The sequence below is a fragment of the Pseudophryne corroboree genome, chromosome 3 (genome assembly GCF_028390025.1).
Source record: "Pseudophryne corroboree isolate aPseCor3 chromosome 3, aPseCor3.hap2, whole genome shotgun sequence".
NCBI classification, from domain to species: Eukaryota; Metazoa; Chordata; class Amphibia; order Anura; family Myobatrachidae; genus Pseudophryne; species Pseudophryne corroboree.
Window position 1 is genome coordinate 777,083,088 of NC_086446.1, and position 17,519 is coordinate 777,100,606.

At 50.0% G+C, this 17,519-nt stretch overlaps 1 protein-coding gene across 3 annotated transcripts in view; it reads right to left on the minus strand.

The window, feature by feature from the left end:
* The window catches only part of TDRD1 (tudor domain containing 1), a 522,012-nt gene that overhangs the window by 376,313 nt on the left and 128,180 nt on the right, over nucleotides 1-17,519 (minus strand). For 2 of the 3 annotated variants that reach the window (XM_063962550.1, XM_063962551.1), the window contains 2 exons: nucleotides 16,550-16,617; nucleotides 16,292-16,439 (listed from right to left, as the gene is read on the minus strand). The exons of the other annotated variant lie outside the window; for it this stretch is intronic. In XM_063962550.1, the coding sequence (XP_063818620.1) occupies nucleotides 16,292-16,439; nucleotides 16,550-16,617 (216 nt within the window). The remainder of the gene's footprint in view (nucleotides 1-16,291; nucleotides 16,440-16,549; nucleotides 16,618-17,519) is intronic. 3 annotated transcript variants of the gene reach the window in all.

Consider the following 17,519-nt stretch of genomic DNA (forward strand, 5'->3'; position numbering starts at 1 on the left):
CCTCAGAGATCTGATGTCTTCTGCCGTCACTGAAGTCTTTATACTCACCCGGCTTCTTTCTTCTGGCTCTGTGAGGGGGTTGACAGCGCGGCTCCGGGAACAAGCAGCTAGGCGCACCAAGTGATCGAACCCTCTGGAGCTAATGGTGTCCAGTAACCTAAGAAGCAGAGCCCTTAACTCAGAAGAAGTCTGACTTCTCTCCCCTCACTCCCACGAAGCAGAGAGCCAGTAGCCAGCAGGTCTCTCTGAAAATAAAATAGCCTAACAAAGTCTTTTCAGAGAAACTCAGTAGAGCTCCCCTCAATCACCTGGTTAAGGTGGAAGGAAGACACCACCTTGGGTAAATAACCCGGACGCGTTCTAAGAACCGCCCAGTCACGGTGAAAAATCAGATAGGGGGACTTACAGGATAAGACACCCAAGTCCGAGACCCTTCTAGCTGAAGCGATAGCCAGAATAAACAAAACCTTAAGGGAAAGCCACTTAAGGTCTGCAGATGCAAGAGGTTCAAACGGAGACTCTTGCAAGGCCTCCAGAACCACAGACAGATCCCAAGGGGCCACAGGTGGCACATATGGAGGCGGAATCCGCAACACGACCTGAGTGAAGGTATGAACATCAGGAAGGGCAGCAATCTTTCTCTGAAACCAAACCGACAAGGCAGAAATGTGAACCTTAAAGGAGGCCAGGCGAAGGCCTAAGTCCAGGCCCTGTTGTAGGAAGGCCAACAGTTTGCCCATACTAAACTTGAAAACGTCCTGATTATGAGAAGCGCACCAAGTAAAGTAAGAATTCCAGACCCTATGGTAAATCCGAGCAGAAGCCGGCTTACGGGCCTTCAACATAGTTTGAATGACTGCCTCAGAAAAACCCTTGGCCCTCAAGACGGTTGCTTCAATAGCCACGCTGTCAAAGCCAGAAAGGCCAAGTCCTGGTAAACACAAAGGGTCCTGAACGAGGAGGTCTGGTCGTTGTGGAAGTAGAAGGGGACGATCTAGCGAGAGGCCCTGTAGATCGGAGAACCAGTGCCGTCTGGGCCACGCTGGAGCGATCAGAAGTAGGATTCCTCCTCCTTGCTTGAACTTCCTTATTACTCTGGACAGGAGTGACACCGGAGGGACCACGTATGGCAGCCAAAAGTTCCATGGAATTGCCAGAGCGTCCACGAACGCTGCTTGAGTATCCCTTGACCTTGCTCCGAAGACCAGAACCTTGTGATTGTGTCGAGACACCATCAGGTCCACATCTGGGAGGCCCCACTTGTCCACGAGTAGTTGAAAAACCTCTGGATGGAGGCATCACTCTACGGCATGTACGTCACGACGACTGAGAAAGTCCGCTTCCGAGTTTAGGACTCCCGGAATGAACACTGCGAATATGGCCGGCAGATGGCGTTCTGCCCACTGAAGAATCCGTGATACTTCCCTCATTGCCATGCGGCTTCGAGTGCCGCCTTGATGATTAATGTACGCCACTGTGGTGGCATTGTTCGATTGTACTTGAACAGGTCTGTTCTGTATCAAATGCTGGGCCAGGTTCAGTGCATTGAATACCGCCCGCAGTTCCAGTATGTTTATCAGGAGTATAGACTCCTCCTCGTTCCACCGACCCTGAAAGGAGTGTTGTTCCAACACCGCGCCCAAACCTCTCAGACTGGACTCCATCGTCAGCAGGACCCAGTTGGATATCCAGAAGGGACAACCCCTGCTCAAATCGATGGTCCTGAAGCCACCAGATCAGTGACAGGCGGACTTCCGGAGACAAGGAGATCATGTGAGATCTGATCCGGGGAGGCAGGCCGATAAATCCTTTTCTCGAAGTCCGTAGAGGATGCTGGGCGCCCGCCCAGCATTTCTTTATCCTGCAGTGGTTATTTGGTTCAATACTACCTGGTTCCTAGGTAAGTTCTGTGTTCGTTCCTGTTTCCGCTGTTGCTGAGGTCTCCGGCCTGTTGGACGGATTTGCCTTGTTGTGTGAGCTGGTATGAATCTCGCCACTATCTGTGTATTTCCTTCTCTCGAAGTATGTTTTCTCTTCGGGCACAGTTTCTAGACTGAGTCTGGTAGGAGGGGCATAGAGGGAGGAGCCAGCCCATACACTCAAACTCTTAAAGTGCCAATGGCTCCTGGTGGACCCGTCTATACCCATGGTACTAATATGGACCCCAGCATCATCTAGGACGTAAGAGAAAATAAGATTTTACTCACCGGTAAATCTATTTCTCGTAGTCTGTAGTGAATGCTGGGGACTCCGTAAGGACCATGGGGAATAGACGGGCTCCGCAGGAGACTGGGCACTCTAAGAAAGAATTAGGACTACTGGTGTGCATTGGCTCCTCCCTCTATGCCCCTCCTCCAGACCTCAGTTAAGGAAACTGTGCCCGGAAGAGCTGACATTACAAGGAAAGGATTTTGGAATCCAGGGTAAGACTCATAACCAGCCACACCAATCACACCGTATAACTTGTGATAACATACCCAGTTAACAGTATGAACAACAACAGAGCATCAAACAAACGGATGCCAACATAACATAACCCTTTATTAAGCAATAACTATATACAAGTATTGCAGAAGAAGTCCGCACTTGGGACGGGCGCCCAGCATCCACTACGGACTACGAGAAATAGATTTACCGGTGAGTAAAATCTTATTTTCTCTAACGTCCTAGTGGATGCTGGGGACTCCGTAAGGACCATGGGGATTATACCAAAGCTCCCAAAAGGGCGGGAGAGTGCGGATGACTCTGCAGCACCGAATGGGCAAACACAAGGTCCTCCTCAGCCAGGGTATCAAACTTGTAGAATTTTGCAAAAGTGTTTGAACCCGACCAAGTAGCTGCTCGGCAAAGCTGTAATGCCGAGACCCCTCGGGCAGCCGCCCAAGAAGAACCCACCTTCCTTGTGGAATGGGCTTTTACTGATTTTGGATGCGGCAATCCAGCCACAGAATGAGCCTGCTGAATCATGTTACAGATCCAGCGAGCAATAGTTTGCTTTGAAGCAGGAGCACCCAGCTTGTTGGATGCATACAGGATAAACAGCGACTCAGTTTTCCTGACTCCAGCCGTTCCGGCTACATAAATCTTCAAAGCCCGGACTACATCAAGTAACTTGGAATCCTCCAAGTCACGAGTAGCTGCAGGCACCACAATAGGTTGGTTCAAATGAAAAGATGACACCACCTTCGGCAGAAATTGCGGACGAGTCCGTAATTCTGCCCTGTCCATATGGAAAACCAGATAGGGGCTTTTACATGACAAAGCCGCCAATTCTGACACACGCCTAGCCGAAGCGAAGGCCAATAGCATGACCACATTCCACGTGAGATACTTTAGCTCCACGGTCTTAAGTGGCTCAAACCAGTGAGATTTCAGGAAACTCAACACCACGTTAAGATCCCAAGGTGCCACTGGTGGCACAAAAGGGGGCTGAATATGCAGCACTCCCTTTACAAACGTCTGAACCTCAGGAAGCGAGGCCAGTTCCTTTTGAAAGAAAATGGAAAGGGCCGAAATCTGGACCCTAATTTTAAGCCCATAGTCACTCCTGACTGTAGGAAGTGCAGGATCCGGCCCAGCTGGAATTCCTCTGTAGGGGCCTTCCTAGCCTCACACCAAGCAACATATTTTCGCCATATACGGTGATAATGTTTTGCTGTCACGTCCTTCCTAGCCTTTATCAGCGTAGGAATAACTTCATCCGGAATGCCTTTTTCCGCTAAGATCCGGCGTTCAACCGCCATGCCGTCAAACGCAGCCGCGGTAAGTCTTGGAACAGGCAGGGCCCCTGTTGCAACAGGTCCTGTCCTAGAGGCAGAGGCCATGGGTCCTCTGTGGGCATTTCTTGCAGTTCCGGGTACCAAGTCCTTCTTGGCCAATCCGGAACAATGAGTATTGTTCTCACTCCTCTTTTTCTTACGATTCTCAGCACCTTGGGTATGAGAGGAATAGGAGGAAACACATAGACCGACTGGAACACCCACGGTGTTACTAGCGCGTCCACAGCTATCGCCTGAGGGTCACTTGACCTGGCGCAATACCTTTGTAGCTTTTTGTTGAGGCGGGATGCCATCATGTCCACCTGTGGCAGTTCCCACCAATTTGTAATCTGTGTGAAGACTTCTTGATGAAGTCCCCACTCTCCCGGGTGGACGTCGTGCCTGCTGAGGAAGTCCGCTTCCCAGTTGTCCACTCCCGGAATGAACACTGCTGACAGTGCTTGCACGTGATTCTCCGCCCAACGAAGAATTCTGGTGACTTCCGCCATCGCCACCCTGCTTCTTGTGCCGCCCTGGCGGTTTACATGAGCCACTGCGGTGATGTTGTCTGACTGAATCAGCACCGGTTGGTTGCGAAGCAGAGGCTCCGCTTGACTTAGGGCGTTGTATATGGCCCTTAGTTCCAGGATATTGATGTGCACACAAGTCTCCTGACTTGACCACAGTCCTTGGAAGTTTCTTCCCTGAGTGACTGCCCCCCATCCTCGGAGGCTTGCATCCGTGGTCACCAGGACTCAGTCCTGTATGCCGAACCTGCGGCCCTCGAGAAGGTGAGCACTCTGCAGCCACCACAGAAGAGACACCCTGTCCCTGGGGGATAGGGTGATCAGCCGATGCATCTGAAGATGCGATCCGGACCACTTGTCCAACAGGTCCCACTGAAAATTCCTTGCATAGAACCTGCCGAAGGGAATGGCTTCGTATGACGCCACCATCTTTCCCAGGACTCTCGTGCATTGATGCACCGACACCTGTTTTGGTTTCAAGAGGTCTCTGACCAGAGTCACGAGCTCCGGAGCCTTCTCCGCCGGGAGAAACACCTTCTTCTGGTCTGTGTCCAGAATCATGCCCAGGAAGGGCAGACGCGTCGTAGGAATCAGCTGCGACTTTGGAATATTCAGAATCCAGCCGTGCTGTTGCAACACTTCCTGAGAGTGTGCTACGCTGATCAGCAACTGCTCCCTGGACCTCGCCTTTATGAGGAGATCGTCCAAGTATGGGATAATTGTGACTCCTTGCATTCGTAGGAGCACCATCATTTCCGCCATTACCTTGGTAAATATTCTCTGTGCCGTGGACAGACCAAACGGCAACGTCTGGAATTGGTAATGACAGTCCTGTAGCACAAATCTGAGGTACTCCTGATGAGGTGGATAAATGGGGACATGCAGGTAAGCATCCTTTATGTCCAGAGACACCATAAAATCCCCCTCTTCCAGGCTTGCAATGACCGCTCTGAGCGATTCCATCTTGAACTTGAACCTTTTCAGGTAAATGTTCAGGGACTTTAAATTCAATATGGGTCTGACCGAACCGTCCAGTTTCGGTACCACAAACATTGTGGAATAGTAACCCCTTCCCTGTTGAAGGAGGGGAACCATTACCACCACCTGCTGGAGATATAATTTGTGAATTGCCGCTAACACTACCTCCCTTTCTATAGGGGAAGCTGGCAGGGCCGATTTGAGGTAACGGTGAGGGGGCATCACTTCGAATTCCAGCTTGTATACCTGAGACACAATCTGTATAGCCCAGGGATCCACCTGTGAGCGAACCCACTGGTGGCTGAAATTTCGGAGACGCGCCCCCACCGCTCCACCTGTGGAGCCCCAGCGTCATGCGGTGGATTTAGTGGAAGCCGGGGAGGACTTCTGTTCCTGGGAACTAGCTGTATTGTGCAGCTTCTTTCCTCTGCCCCTGCCTCTGGCAAGAAAGGACGCACCTCTGACTTTCTTGCCTTTTTGTGATCGAAAGGACGGCATTTGGTAATACGGTGCTTTCTTAGGCTGTGAGGGAATATATGGCAAAAAATTTGACTTCCCAGCCGTAGCTGTGGAAACTAGGTCCGAGAGACCGTCCCAAAACAATTCCTCACCCTTATAAGGTAAAACCTCCATGTGCTTTTTTGAGTCGGCATCACCTGTCCATTGCAGAGTCCACAGGACCCTTCTGGCAGAAATCGACATTGCATTTATTCTAGAGCCCAGTAGGCAAATGTCCCTCTGGGCATCCCTCATATATAGGACAGCGTCTTTTATATGCCCCAGGGTCAGTAAAACAGTATCCTTGTCCAAGGTATCCAGTTCCTCAGACAGAGTATCTGTCCATGCTGCTACAGCACTACACATCCAGGCCGACGCAATTGCCGGCCTCAGTACGGTACCTGAATGTGTATAAACAGACTTCAGGATACCTTCCTGCTTCCTATCCGCAGGATCCTTTAGGGAGGCCGTATCCTGTGACGGCAGGGCCACCTTCTTAGATAAGCGTGTCAAAGCTTTATCTACCCTAGGGGATGACTCCCAGTGTAACCTGTCCGTTGGCGGGAAAGGATACGCCATAAGTAACCGTTTGGGAATCTGTACTTTCCTATCAGGAGAATCCCAAGCTTTTTCACATAACTCATTTAACTCATGTGAAGGGGGAAAAGTCACCTCTTGCCTTTTTTCCCCAAACATATAAACCCTCTTGTCAGGGACAGGGTTTACCTCTGAAATGTGCAATACATCCTTCATTGCTATAATCATGTAGCGGATGGCTTTAGCCATTTAAGGCTGCAACTTTGCATCATCGCCATCGACACTGGAGTCAGAATCCGTGTCGATATCTGTGTCAACAATTTGGGATAGTGGGCGCTTCTGAGACCCTGACGGCCTCTGCGCTGTAGGATCAGGCATGGGTTGAGACCCTGACTGTCCCAAGGCTTCAGCTTTATCCAACCTTTTATGCAAGGAGTTTACATTATCATTTAACACCTTCCACATATCCATCCATTCAGGTGTCGGTGCCGTCGGCGGAGACACCACATTCAACTGCACCTGCTCTGCTTCCACATAGCCTTCCTCGTCAAACATGTCGACACAATCGTACCGACACACCACACACACAGGGGATGCTCTGTTTGAGGACAGCAACCCCACAAGGCCTTTTGGAGAGACAGAGAGAAAGTATGCCAGCACACACCCCAGCGCTATATGACCCAGGAATCACACAGTAACTTAGTGTTTACCCAGTAGCTGCTGTATTAGTGAATTTGTGCTAAATTTATGTGCCCCCCCCCTCTCTTTTCACCCTCTTTCTATCGTGCTTCTGCAGGGAGAGCCTGGGGAGCTTCCTCTCAGGGGAGCTGTGGAGAGAAAATGGCGCTGGTAAGTGCTGAGGAAGAAGCCCCGCCGCCTCAGCGGCGGCCTTCTGTCCTGCGATTTTGTGAAAAATAATGGCGGGGGCTCATGCATATATACAGTGCCCAGCTGTATATATGCTCTACTTTGCCAAAGAGGTCTCTAATTGCTGCCCAGGGCGCCCCCCCCCCCCCCCCTGCGCCTTGCACCCTACAGTGACCGGAGTGTGTGGTTAGTGTGGGAGCAATGGCGCACAGCTGCAGTGCTGTGCGCTACCTCATATGAAGACAGGAGTCTTCTCCCGCCGATTTTGATGTCTTCTTGCTTCACTCGCCGGCTTCTGTCTTCTGGCTCTGCGAGGGGGACGGCGGCGCGGCTCCGGGAACGGACGACCAAGGGTGAGTTCCTGTGTTCGATACCTCTGGAGCTAATGGTGTCCAGTAGCCTAAGAAGCGCAACCTATCCGCAGTTAGTAGGTTTGCTTCTCTCCCCTCAGTCCCACGTAGCAGAGAGTCTGTTGCCAGCAGATCGCTCTCAAAATAAAAAACCTAACAAAAAACTTTCTTATTAGCAAGCTCAGGAGAGCTCACTAAAGTGCACCCAGCTCTGACCGGGCACAGATTCTAACCGAGGTCTGGAGGAGGGGCATAGAGGGAGGAGCCAGTGCACACCAGTAGTCCTAATTCTTTCTTAGAGTGCCCAGTCTCCTGCGGAGCCCGTCTATTCCCCATGGTCCTTACGGAGTCCCCAGCATCTACTAGGACGTTAGAGAAATCTGAGTTATCATAGATTTGATAGAGGATAACCATTCAGGCTCCCTTGATATCTGCGCTAAAACAGTGCAATCCTGATTACATGGAATGATATCATCCTGAGAGGACATATCCTCTGCAGCATACGACACAGAATCCCAGGGACATAGCTAAATGGAGACCACAGACACTACACACACACACATACAGGGGAGGCTAGACAGAGTTTCACCCCCAAGAATGACAAGAGAGACACAGAGATTGGAGACAACCCACACAACGCTTTCAATGGTATAGGGAGACCCCAACCAGCGCTGACTGTGCACCTTAATAGGTTGCACAGTCTTTACACAGCCTCCCCCCCTTCTACAACCCATTGGTACCGTAAGAGATAGCTGGAGTTGCTCTGGAGGGACTGCTCTTCACAGACAGCGTTTCTGCAGGCAGGAAAATGGCGCTGGATGCTGCTGGGTCCGCTCTGAGGACAAGCTCTGCCCCCTTAATGGCGCTGTCTTCCCGATCTTCTGGAGATTATACTGGCCTGAGGAATTGTGCTGGCAGCGATCCTGGGACCCTGACAGGCTTGAGAGGTCAGTGTAGGGTGTAGGCGCTGGCTCAGGGCGCCCCTCACAGCGCCGCACTATGTACCGCTGAGCCCCGGAGCGCAGTTAGTACTGCGCTCCATACCCTGTTAACGCCATCTTCACACCAGGGTGAGCAATCCGCTGTGGCGGGGAACGTTCTATCCCCTCAGGAGCTCAGTGTCCTGTCAGTGGAGATAGTATCTCAGACCCCGCAGGGCGGAAACTACTCCCCCCCCCTTAGTCCCACGATGCAGAGAGGCTGTTACCAGCAGCCTCCCTGTAAAATAATAAACTCTAAAATAAACTTTACTAAAGAAGCTCTGTAGAGCTCCCCTAGCTGTGACCGGCTACTCCGGGCACATTTTCTAAACGGAGTCTGGTAGGAGGGGCATAGAGGGAGGAGCCAGCCCACACTCTCAAACTCTTAAAGTGCCAATGGCTCCTAGTGGACCTGTCTATACCCCATGGTACTAATGTGGACCCCAGCATCCTCTAGGACGTAAGAGAAACCTGTGTTAGAGGTTTTACATGCTACCATTGTAGAAGCCCGACTGCTTGGTCTTAGCTTTGTTAGACATAGCAGTATTACTGTGTACATACACAATTATGCCAATGTGTATCGTGTAACAGAGATAGTATGTGACAAAGTGCGCACACCAATTACAATATACAGTACTGTGTGGTAAAAGTAACCCAAAACACACCCGTTTTCAAGGGTTAGTTAGACAGAAATAGGATAGCGATATCAGACAGAGATTGAAAGTATGCAGCAGTACTAGCATACGTCACATATAATGCAGAATTAACATTTTACCTGCAATGGGCACTGATAACTACTGTGCTGTGTATAAGAGGCTTGGTAGGATGCAGCGCTTGTATAACCTGCTACATGGTAGAGTTATACAGGGAGATTCTGCCCACACTCCCGGAGACCTTTAATCATTGCTGCCCAGAGTCACTCTGTGCAGGAGGGTGAGGGAGGAGCTGCCGAGGGCAGGTAGACCCATGTAGAATGGCGCCCTGGGCTGGGCGAGGGCCCGCTGGGGAAGCACTGACCTCCCCTCTACTGAATGTCACCACTGGTTCTTCTGGCCTATCTGTGTCCCCAGAGCAAGTGTACAAAACAGCTGTGGTGGTCTAATGCGGCCGCAAGAACACTTAATGGTCTGGGAGCACCTCCGCGCTGCTGACTCTCTCCCCAGGTCACCGGTAAAACGGACTGTGAAATATGCAGGTCCAGCGAGCAGGAACCTGCCTCACTAGTGACCTGGTTGTAGTTGCGCCTCTGCTAGTGAAGATTGAGCCAGGGGTCCAAGCGAAATCACATACCCAGTTGCTGTGTCGCGGGGGTGTTTGAGCATCAGCGCTGGCTTCCTATCCACTGTCAGATGCTGATGTCTAAGTGAAAAAGTAAAAAAAAAAAAAAAAAGCAAAAAGTTAGGGGAAAAAAACGAAAGCTTGGGCTGCAGTGTGCAGACCTTGTTCAGTGTGACCAGCTCCACGCTGGCAAAAGAAAAAATAAGATTTTACTTACCGGTAAATCTATTTCTCGTAGTGCGTAGTGGATGCTGGGGACTCCGTAAGGACCATGGGGAATAGACGGGCTCCGCAGGAGACAGGGCACTTTAAGAAAGAATTAGGAATACTGGTGTGCACTGGCTCCTCCCTCTATGCCCCTCCTCCAGACCTCAGTTAAGGAAACTGTGCCCGGAAGAGCTGACAGTCCAAGGAAAGGATTTTGGAATCCAGGGTAAGACTCATACCAGCCACACCAATCACACCGTACAACTTGTAATAAACTTACCCAGTCAACAGTATGAACAACAACAGAGCATCAGATAAACCTGATGCAACCATAACATAACCCTTATTTAAGCAATAACTATATACAAGTATTGCAGAAGAAGTCCGCACTTGGGACGGGCGCCCAGCATCCACTACGGACTACGAGAAATAGATTTACCGGTAAGTAAAATCTTATTTTCTCTAACGTCCTAGTGGATGCTGGGGACTCCGTAAGGACCATGGGGATTATACCAAAGCTCCCAAACGGGCGGGAGAGTGCGGATGACTCTGCAGCACCGAATGACCAAACACAAGGTCCTCCTCAGGCAGGGTATCAAACTTGTAGAACTTTGCCAAAGTGTTTGAACCCGACCAAGTAGCTGCTCGGCAAAGCTGTAATGCCGAGACCCCTCGGGCAGCCGCCCAAGAAGAGCCCACCTTCCTAGTGGAATGGGCTTTAACTGATTTTGGAGGCGGCAATCCAGCCGCAGAATGAGCCTGCTGAATCGTGTTACAGATCCAGCGAGCAATAGTTTGCTTTGAAGCAGGAGCACCCAGCTTGTTGGATGCATACAGGATAAACAGCGACTCAGTTTTCCTGACTCCAGCCGTTCTGGCTACATAAACCTTCAAAGCCCTGACTACATCTAGTAACTTGGCATCCTCCAAGTCACGAGTAGCCGCAGGCACCACAATAAGTTGGTTCAAATGAAAAGATAACACCACTTTCGGCAGAAATTGCGGACGAGTCCGTAATTCTGCCCTGTCCATATGGAAAACCAGATAGGGGCTTTTATGTGACAAAGCCGCCAATTCTGACACACGCCTAGCCGAAGCTAAGGCCAATAGCATGACCACCTTCCACGTGAGATATTTTAACTCCACGGTTTTAAGTGGCTCAAACCAGTGTGATTTCAGGAGACTCAACACCACGTTAAGATCCCAAGGTGCCACTGGTGGCACAAAAGGGGGCTAAATATGCAGCACTCCCTTTACAAACGTCTGAACTTCAGGAAGAGAAGCCAGTTCCTTTTGAAAGAAAATGGATAGGGCTGAAATCTGGACCTTAATGGACCCCAATTTTAAGTCCAAAGTCACTCCCGACTGTAGGAAGTGAAGGAAACGGCCCAGCTGGAATTCCTCTATAGGGGCATTCCTGGCCTCACACCAAGCAACATATTTTCGCCATATACGGTGATAATGTTTAGCCGTCACGTCCTTCCTAGCCTTTATTAGCGTAGGAATAACCTCATCCGGAATGCCTTTTTCTGCTAGGATCCGGCGTTCAACCGCCATGCCGTCAAACGCAGCCACGGTAAGTCTTGGAACAGACAAGGCCTCTGTTGCAACAGATCCTGTCTGAGAGGCAGAGGCCATGGGTCCTCTGTGAGCATTTCTTGCAGTTCCGGATACCAAGTCCTTCTTGGCCAATCCGGAACAATGAGTATTGTTCTCACTACTCTTTTTCTTACGATTCTCAACACCTTGGGTATGAGAGGAAGAGGAGGAAACACATAAACCGACTGGAACACCCACGGTGTCACTAGTGCGTCCACAGCTATCGCCTGAGGGTCTCTTGACCTGGCGCAATACATTTGTAGCTTTTTGTTGAGGCGGGATGCCATCATGTCCACCTGTGGCAGTTCCCAACGACTTGCAATCTGTGTGAAGACTTCTTGATGAAGTCCCCACTCTCCCGGGTGGAGGTCGTGCCTGCTGAGGAAGTCTGCTTCCCAGTTGTCCACTCCCGGAATGAACACTGCTGACAGTGCTTTTACGTGATTCTCCGCCCAGCGAAGAATTCTGGTGGCTTCTGCCATCGCCACCCTGCTCCTTGTGCCGCCTTGGCGGTTTACATGAGCCACCGCGGTGATGTTGTCTGACTGAATCAGCACCGGTTGGTTGCGAAGCAGAGGCTCCGCTAGACTTAGGGCGTTGTATATGGCCCTTAGTTCCAGGATATTGATGTGCAGACAAGTCTCCTGACTTGACCACAGACCAAGGAAACTTCTTCCCTGTGTGACTGCCCCTCACCCTCGGAGGCTTGCATCCGTGGTCACCAGGACCCAGTCCTGAATGCCGAACCTGCGACCCTCGAGAAGGTGAGTACTCTGCAGCCACCACAGAAGAGACACCCTGGCCCTGGGGGATAGGCTGATCAGCCGCTGCATCTGAAGATGCGATCCGGACCACTTGTCCAACAGATCCCACTGAAAGGTCCTCGCATGGAACCTGCCGAAGGGAATGGCTTCGTATGATGCCACCATCTTTCCCAGGACTCGCGTGCATTGATGCACCGACACCTGTTTTGGTTTTAAGAGGTCTCTGACCAGAGTCACGAGCTCCTGAGCCTTCTCTGCCGGGAGAAAAACCTTCTTCTGGTCTGTGTCTAGAATCATGCCCAGGAAGGGCAGACGCGTCGTAGGACAGACCAAACGGCAACGTCTGGAATTGGTAATGACAGTCCTGTACCACAAATCTGAGGTACTCCTGATGAGGTGGATAAATGTGAACATGCAGGTAAGCATCCTTTATGTCCAGAGACACCATAAAATCCCCCTCTTCCAGGCTTGCAATGACCGCTCTGAGCGATTCCATCTTGAACTTGAACCTTTTCAGGTAAATGTTCAGGGATTTTAAATTCAATATGGGTCTGACCGAACCGTACGGTTTCGGTACCACAAACATTGTGGAATAGTAACCCCTTCCCTGTTGAAGGAGGGGAACCTTTACCACCACCTGCTGGAGATATAATTTGTGAATTGCCGCTAACACTATTTCCCTTTCTATGGGGGAAGCTGGCAGGGCTGATTTGAGGTAACGGTGAGGGGGCATCACTTCGAATTCCAGCTTGTATCCCTGAGATACAATCTGTATAGCCCAGGGATCAACCTGTGAGCGAGTCCACTGGTGGCTGAAATTTCGGACACGTGCCCCCACCGATCCTGGCTCCACCTGTGGAGCCCCAGCGTCATGCGGTGGATTTAGTGGAAGCCGGGGAGGACTTCTGTTCCTGGGAACTAGCTGTATTGTGCAGCTTCTTTCCTCTACCCCTGCCTCTGGCAAGAAAGGACGCACCTCGGACTTTCATGCCTCTGTGATCGAAAGGACTGCATTTGGTAATATGGTGCTCTCTTAGGTTGTGAGGGAATATATGGCAAAAAATTTGACTTCCCAGCCGTAGCTGTGGAAACTAGGTCCGAGAGACCATCCCCAAACAATTCCTCACCCTTATAAGGTAAAACCTCCATGTGCCTTTTTGAGTCGGCATCACCTGTCCATTGCCGAGTCCACAGGACCCTTCTGGCAGAAATCGACATTGCATTTATTCTAGAGCCCAGTAGGCTAATGTCTCTCTGGGCATCTCTCATATATAGGACAGCGTCTTTTATATGCCCCAGGGTCAGTAATATAGTATCCTTGTCCAAGGTATCAAGTTCCTCAGATAAAGTATCTGTCCATGCTGCTACAGCACTACACATTCAGGCCGACGCAATAGCCGGCCTTAGTATGGTACCTGAATGTGTATAAACGGACTTCAGGATACCTTCCTGCTTTCTATCCGCAGGATCTTTTAGGGTGGCCGTATCCTGTGACGGCAGGGCCACCTTCTTAGATAAGCGTGTCAAAGCTCTGTCTACCCTAGGGGAGGATTCCCAGCGTAACCTGTCCGCTGGCGGGAAAGGATACGCCATAAGCAACCGTTTGGAAATCTGCATTTTTCTATCTGGAGATTCCCAAGCTTTTTCACATAACTCATTTAACTCATGTGAAGGGGGAAAGGTCACCTCATGCCTTTTTTTTCCAAACATATAAACCCTCTAGTCAGGGACTGGGTTTTCCTCTGAGATGTGCAATACATCCTTCATTGCTATAATCATGTAGCGGATGGCTTTATTTTAGGCTGCAACTTTGCATCATCGCCATCGACACTGGAGTCAGAATCCGTGTCGATATCTGTGTCAACAATTTGGGATAGTGGGCGCTTCTGAGACCCTGACGGCCTCTGCGCTGTAGGATCAGGCATGGGTTGAGACCCTGACTGTCCCAAGGCTTCAGCTTTATCCAACCTTTTATGCAAGGAAGTAACATTATCATTTAAAACCTTCCACATATCCATCCATTCGGGCGTCGGCGGCGATCCCACATTCATTTGTACCTGCTCTGCTTCCACATAGCCTTCCTCGTCAAACATGCCGACACACCACACACACAGGGGATGCTCTATTTGAGGACAGAACCCCCACAAGGCCTTTTGGAGAGACAGAGAGAGAGTATGCAGCACACACCCCAGCGCTATATGACCCAGGAATTACACAGTAACTTAGTGTTTACCCAGTAGCTGCTGTATATACTGATTTTGCGCTAAATTTATGTGCCCCCCCTCTCTTTTTACCCTCTTTCTACCGTGAATCTGCAGGGGAGAGCCTGGGGAGCTTCCTCTCAGCGGAGCTGTGGAGAGAAAATGGCGCTGGTGAGTGCTGAGGAAGAAGCCCCGCCCCCTCAGCGGCGGGCTTCTGTCCCGCGATTTTGTGTAAAATAATGGCGGGGGCTCATGCACATATACAGTGCCCAACTGTATATATGCCACTTTGCCAAGAGGTCTCTAATTGCTGCCCAGGGCGCCCCCCCCCTGCGCCCTGCACCCTACAGTGACCGGAGTGTGTGGGTTTAATGTGGGAGCAATGGCGCACAGCTGCAGTGCTGTACCTCATATGAAGACTGGAGTCTTCTGCTGCCGCTTTTGACGTCTTCTTGCTTCTCACGCCGGCTTCTGGCTCTGCGAGGGGGACGGCGGCGCGGCTCTGGGATCGGACGACCAAGGGTGCGTTCCTGTGTTCGATCCCTCTGGAGCTAATGGTGTCCAGTAGCCTAAGAAGCATGACCTATCCACAGTGAGTAGGGCTGCTTCTCTCCCCTCAGTCCGACGTAGCAGAGAGTCTGTTGCCAGCAGATCTCTCTGAAAATAAAAAAATCCTAACAAAATACTTTCTATTTAGCAAGCTCAGGAGAGCTCACTAAGGTGCACCCAGCTGGTCCGGGCACAGATTCAAACTGAGGTCTGGAGGAGGGACATAGAGGGAGGAGCCAGTGCACACTAGTATTCCTAATTCTTTCTTAAAGTGCCCTGTCTCCTGCGGAGCCCATCTATTCCCCATGGTCCTTACGGAGTCCCCAGCATCCACTAGGACGTTAGAGAAACAATGATGTGCCCGAGCATGGGGGCGGAGTATGAAGACAAAGGAGCCCATTGCATCTTGTGAGCCTCACAAAGCTCTATTGTTTGGTGCCAGTCGTGGTCTCCACCAGATCATACCCCAAGGTTAACCCTGTGGAGACCATGGACCCCAATGAAGAAAGGGTAAAATGTTTCGCCCAGCAAACCTTTGCCGCTTTAAAACCAGGCACATCAGCCAGTTTAGTTTATTTAAGGTCTGTTTCGGGTGGGTTGGAATCCGTGTTAGTTCTTCTGCTGGCTGCACCAAAACAGTGGCACAAACATTCTTCATCCTTACTAAACCTGAATGAGCAGGGGAACCTGTACATGGAGTGAGAGCTACAGATGGACCCACGCTAATCATGGCTCCATCTGTGCCTATAGCTGGGCGTCTCCGTCCGCAACGGAAACACTCTCCCATTCTAGTGAATGGGGCGCGTCTCCGTCCGCTGCAAACGTGCCTCCGTAACGGAGACGTGCCACATTCACTAGAATGGGAGCGCGTCTGTGTACCCCCGGCGGGGCTAGGCGGACGGCCGGGAGTGCACGCCTGCGATGATGGGAGGTAAAGGGGTAAGCGGATGTAATTACATAAATATATCCTTCCATTAATACATAAGTACCACTGGGAGATGCATTAATAAATAAGGACCAGTACCCACTGCCCAATCTAATGAATGGCACGGGAGAACTGAGGGAAGAACAAGCGTGTAATAGAGAGAACAGGTTTCCTGTGACCTGATTCCTATGTATGAAACAAACCCCACTAGCTACTCTACACCCTATAAATAAATGTATATAACAAAATGATGAAGGTGGAGGCAAGTCTTACCGTGTAAACCACAGTTATGGCAGCTTGTAGATCGCGATACTGGCTTCATCATGTTAAAGAACTCTGGGTCATGGCCCAAAGCCAGAGAGTTATTCAAGTTGGGCTTTCTGTCACTGGTGTGGACTGCCCTGACACGGTCATGCAGGACCTGCACAGGAAGATACGCCGTCAGTAACTGAGAGCATAGGTAAGTACTGTGCAGCATCTGACACATGCCTATGATAATGTACACTAGCAACTATACTGGATGTCACTTACAGAGTTCATGACTTCAGAAGAATGCCCAGCAATATTGTTCTGTTTATTCAAACCCTCTCTGGGACACCCTGGGTGGAGATAAATTGAATAAAAAGGAAAAAAATAAATAAAGTTTATATTTTGACCAAAAAAAATAGTTAAAAAAAAACACAACAAAACCTGAAAATGGCATCTCATTCATCACACACATAGCTGGCATATGGCTGACGTAACCTCATTATGTAACTTGCATAGCATAACCATAATGACAAAGAAATAAAGATTGATACAAAAAAAAAAAAAATCAACAACTTGAAGTTTGATCAATAGGCGAGCATGAAAACGGCTTGTTCTTAAACAAAATCTTTGCAAAAGAGGATTTTCGATACGGGTGGCTAAATCCATTTTTTTTTTTACACCCATCTGTGGAACACTGCTATACCTTGATGTATACAGAGCTCCAAACTGTGAGCAGGCACAAAAATCCAAGGGGTCAGGACAACTGTGCTGTTTAAATATGGAAAGCAAAAAACTACCATCATAGGAACTAAGTCCTGGAGCATAGCCTCAGACGCCATGACCTATGACAGAAAGAAGACCGTGCAGGCCATGTCTTGCTAAATCAACAGTCAGCAAGGAAATGCCATCATTGAGAGGAACTGAAGCCCAAAGAGTCGAAGGACAGAAAATTAGGCATCCGCAAAGCAGGAATAGACCAAGTAAGGACCTCACAAAACCACTGGAGGAACCCTGAAGGAATAGGCCGAATCCTGAAGAAGGGCAGCCAATGGTCACTGAAATAACCAGCCAGTGCGAATCTAGATTTAAAAAGGAGACACAGACGGTTTGGAGGGTTAAAACTCAAAAATACAGTTAACGGGTGTCGATTTCAAACAACACTCGCAGTTTAAATACCACCACTGTGAGCAATGAGACGCTGCTCATGATTGGTCGGCCATTCTGGTGCTACATTTACAAAGTACAAGTTAAA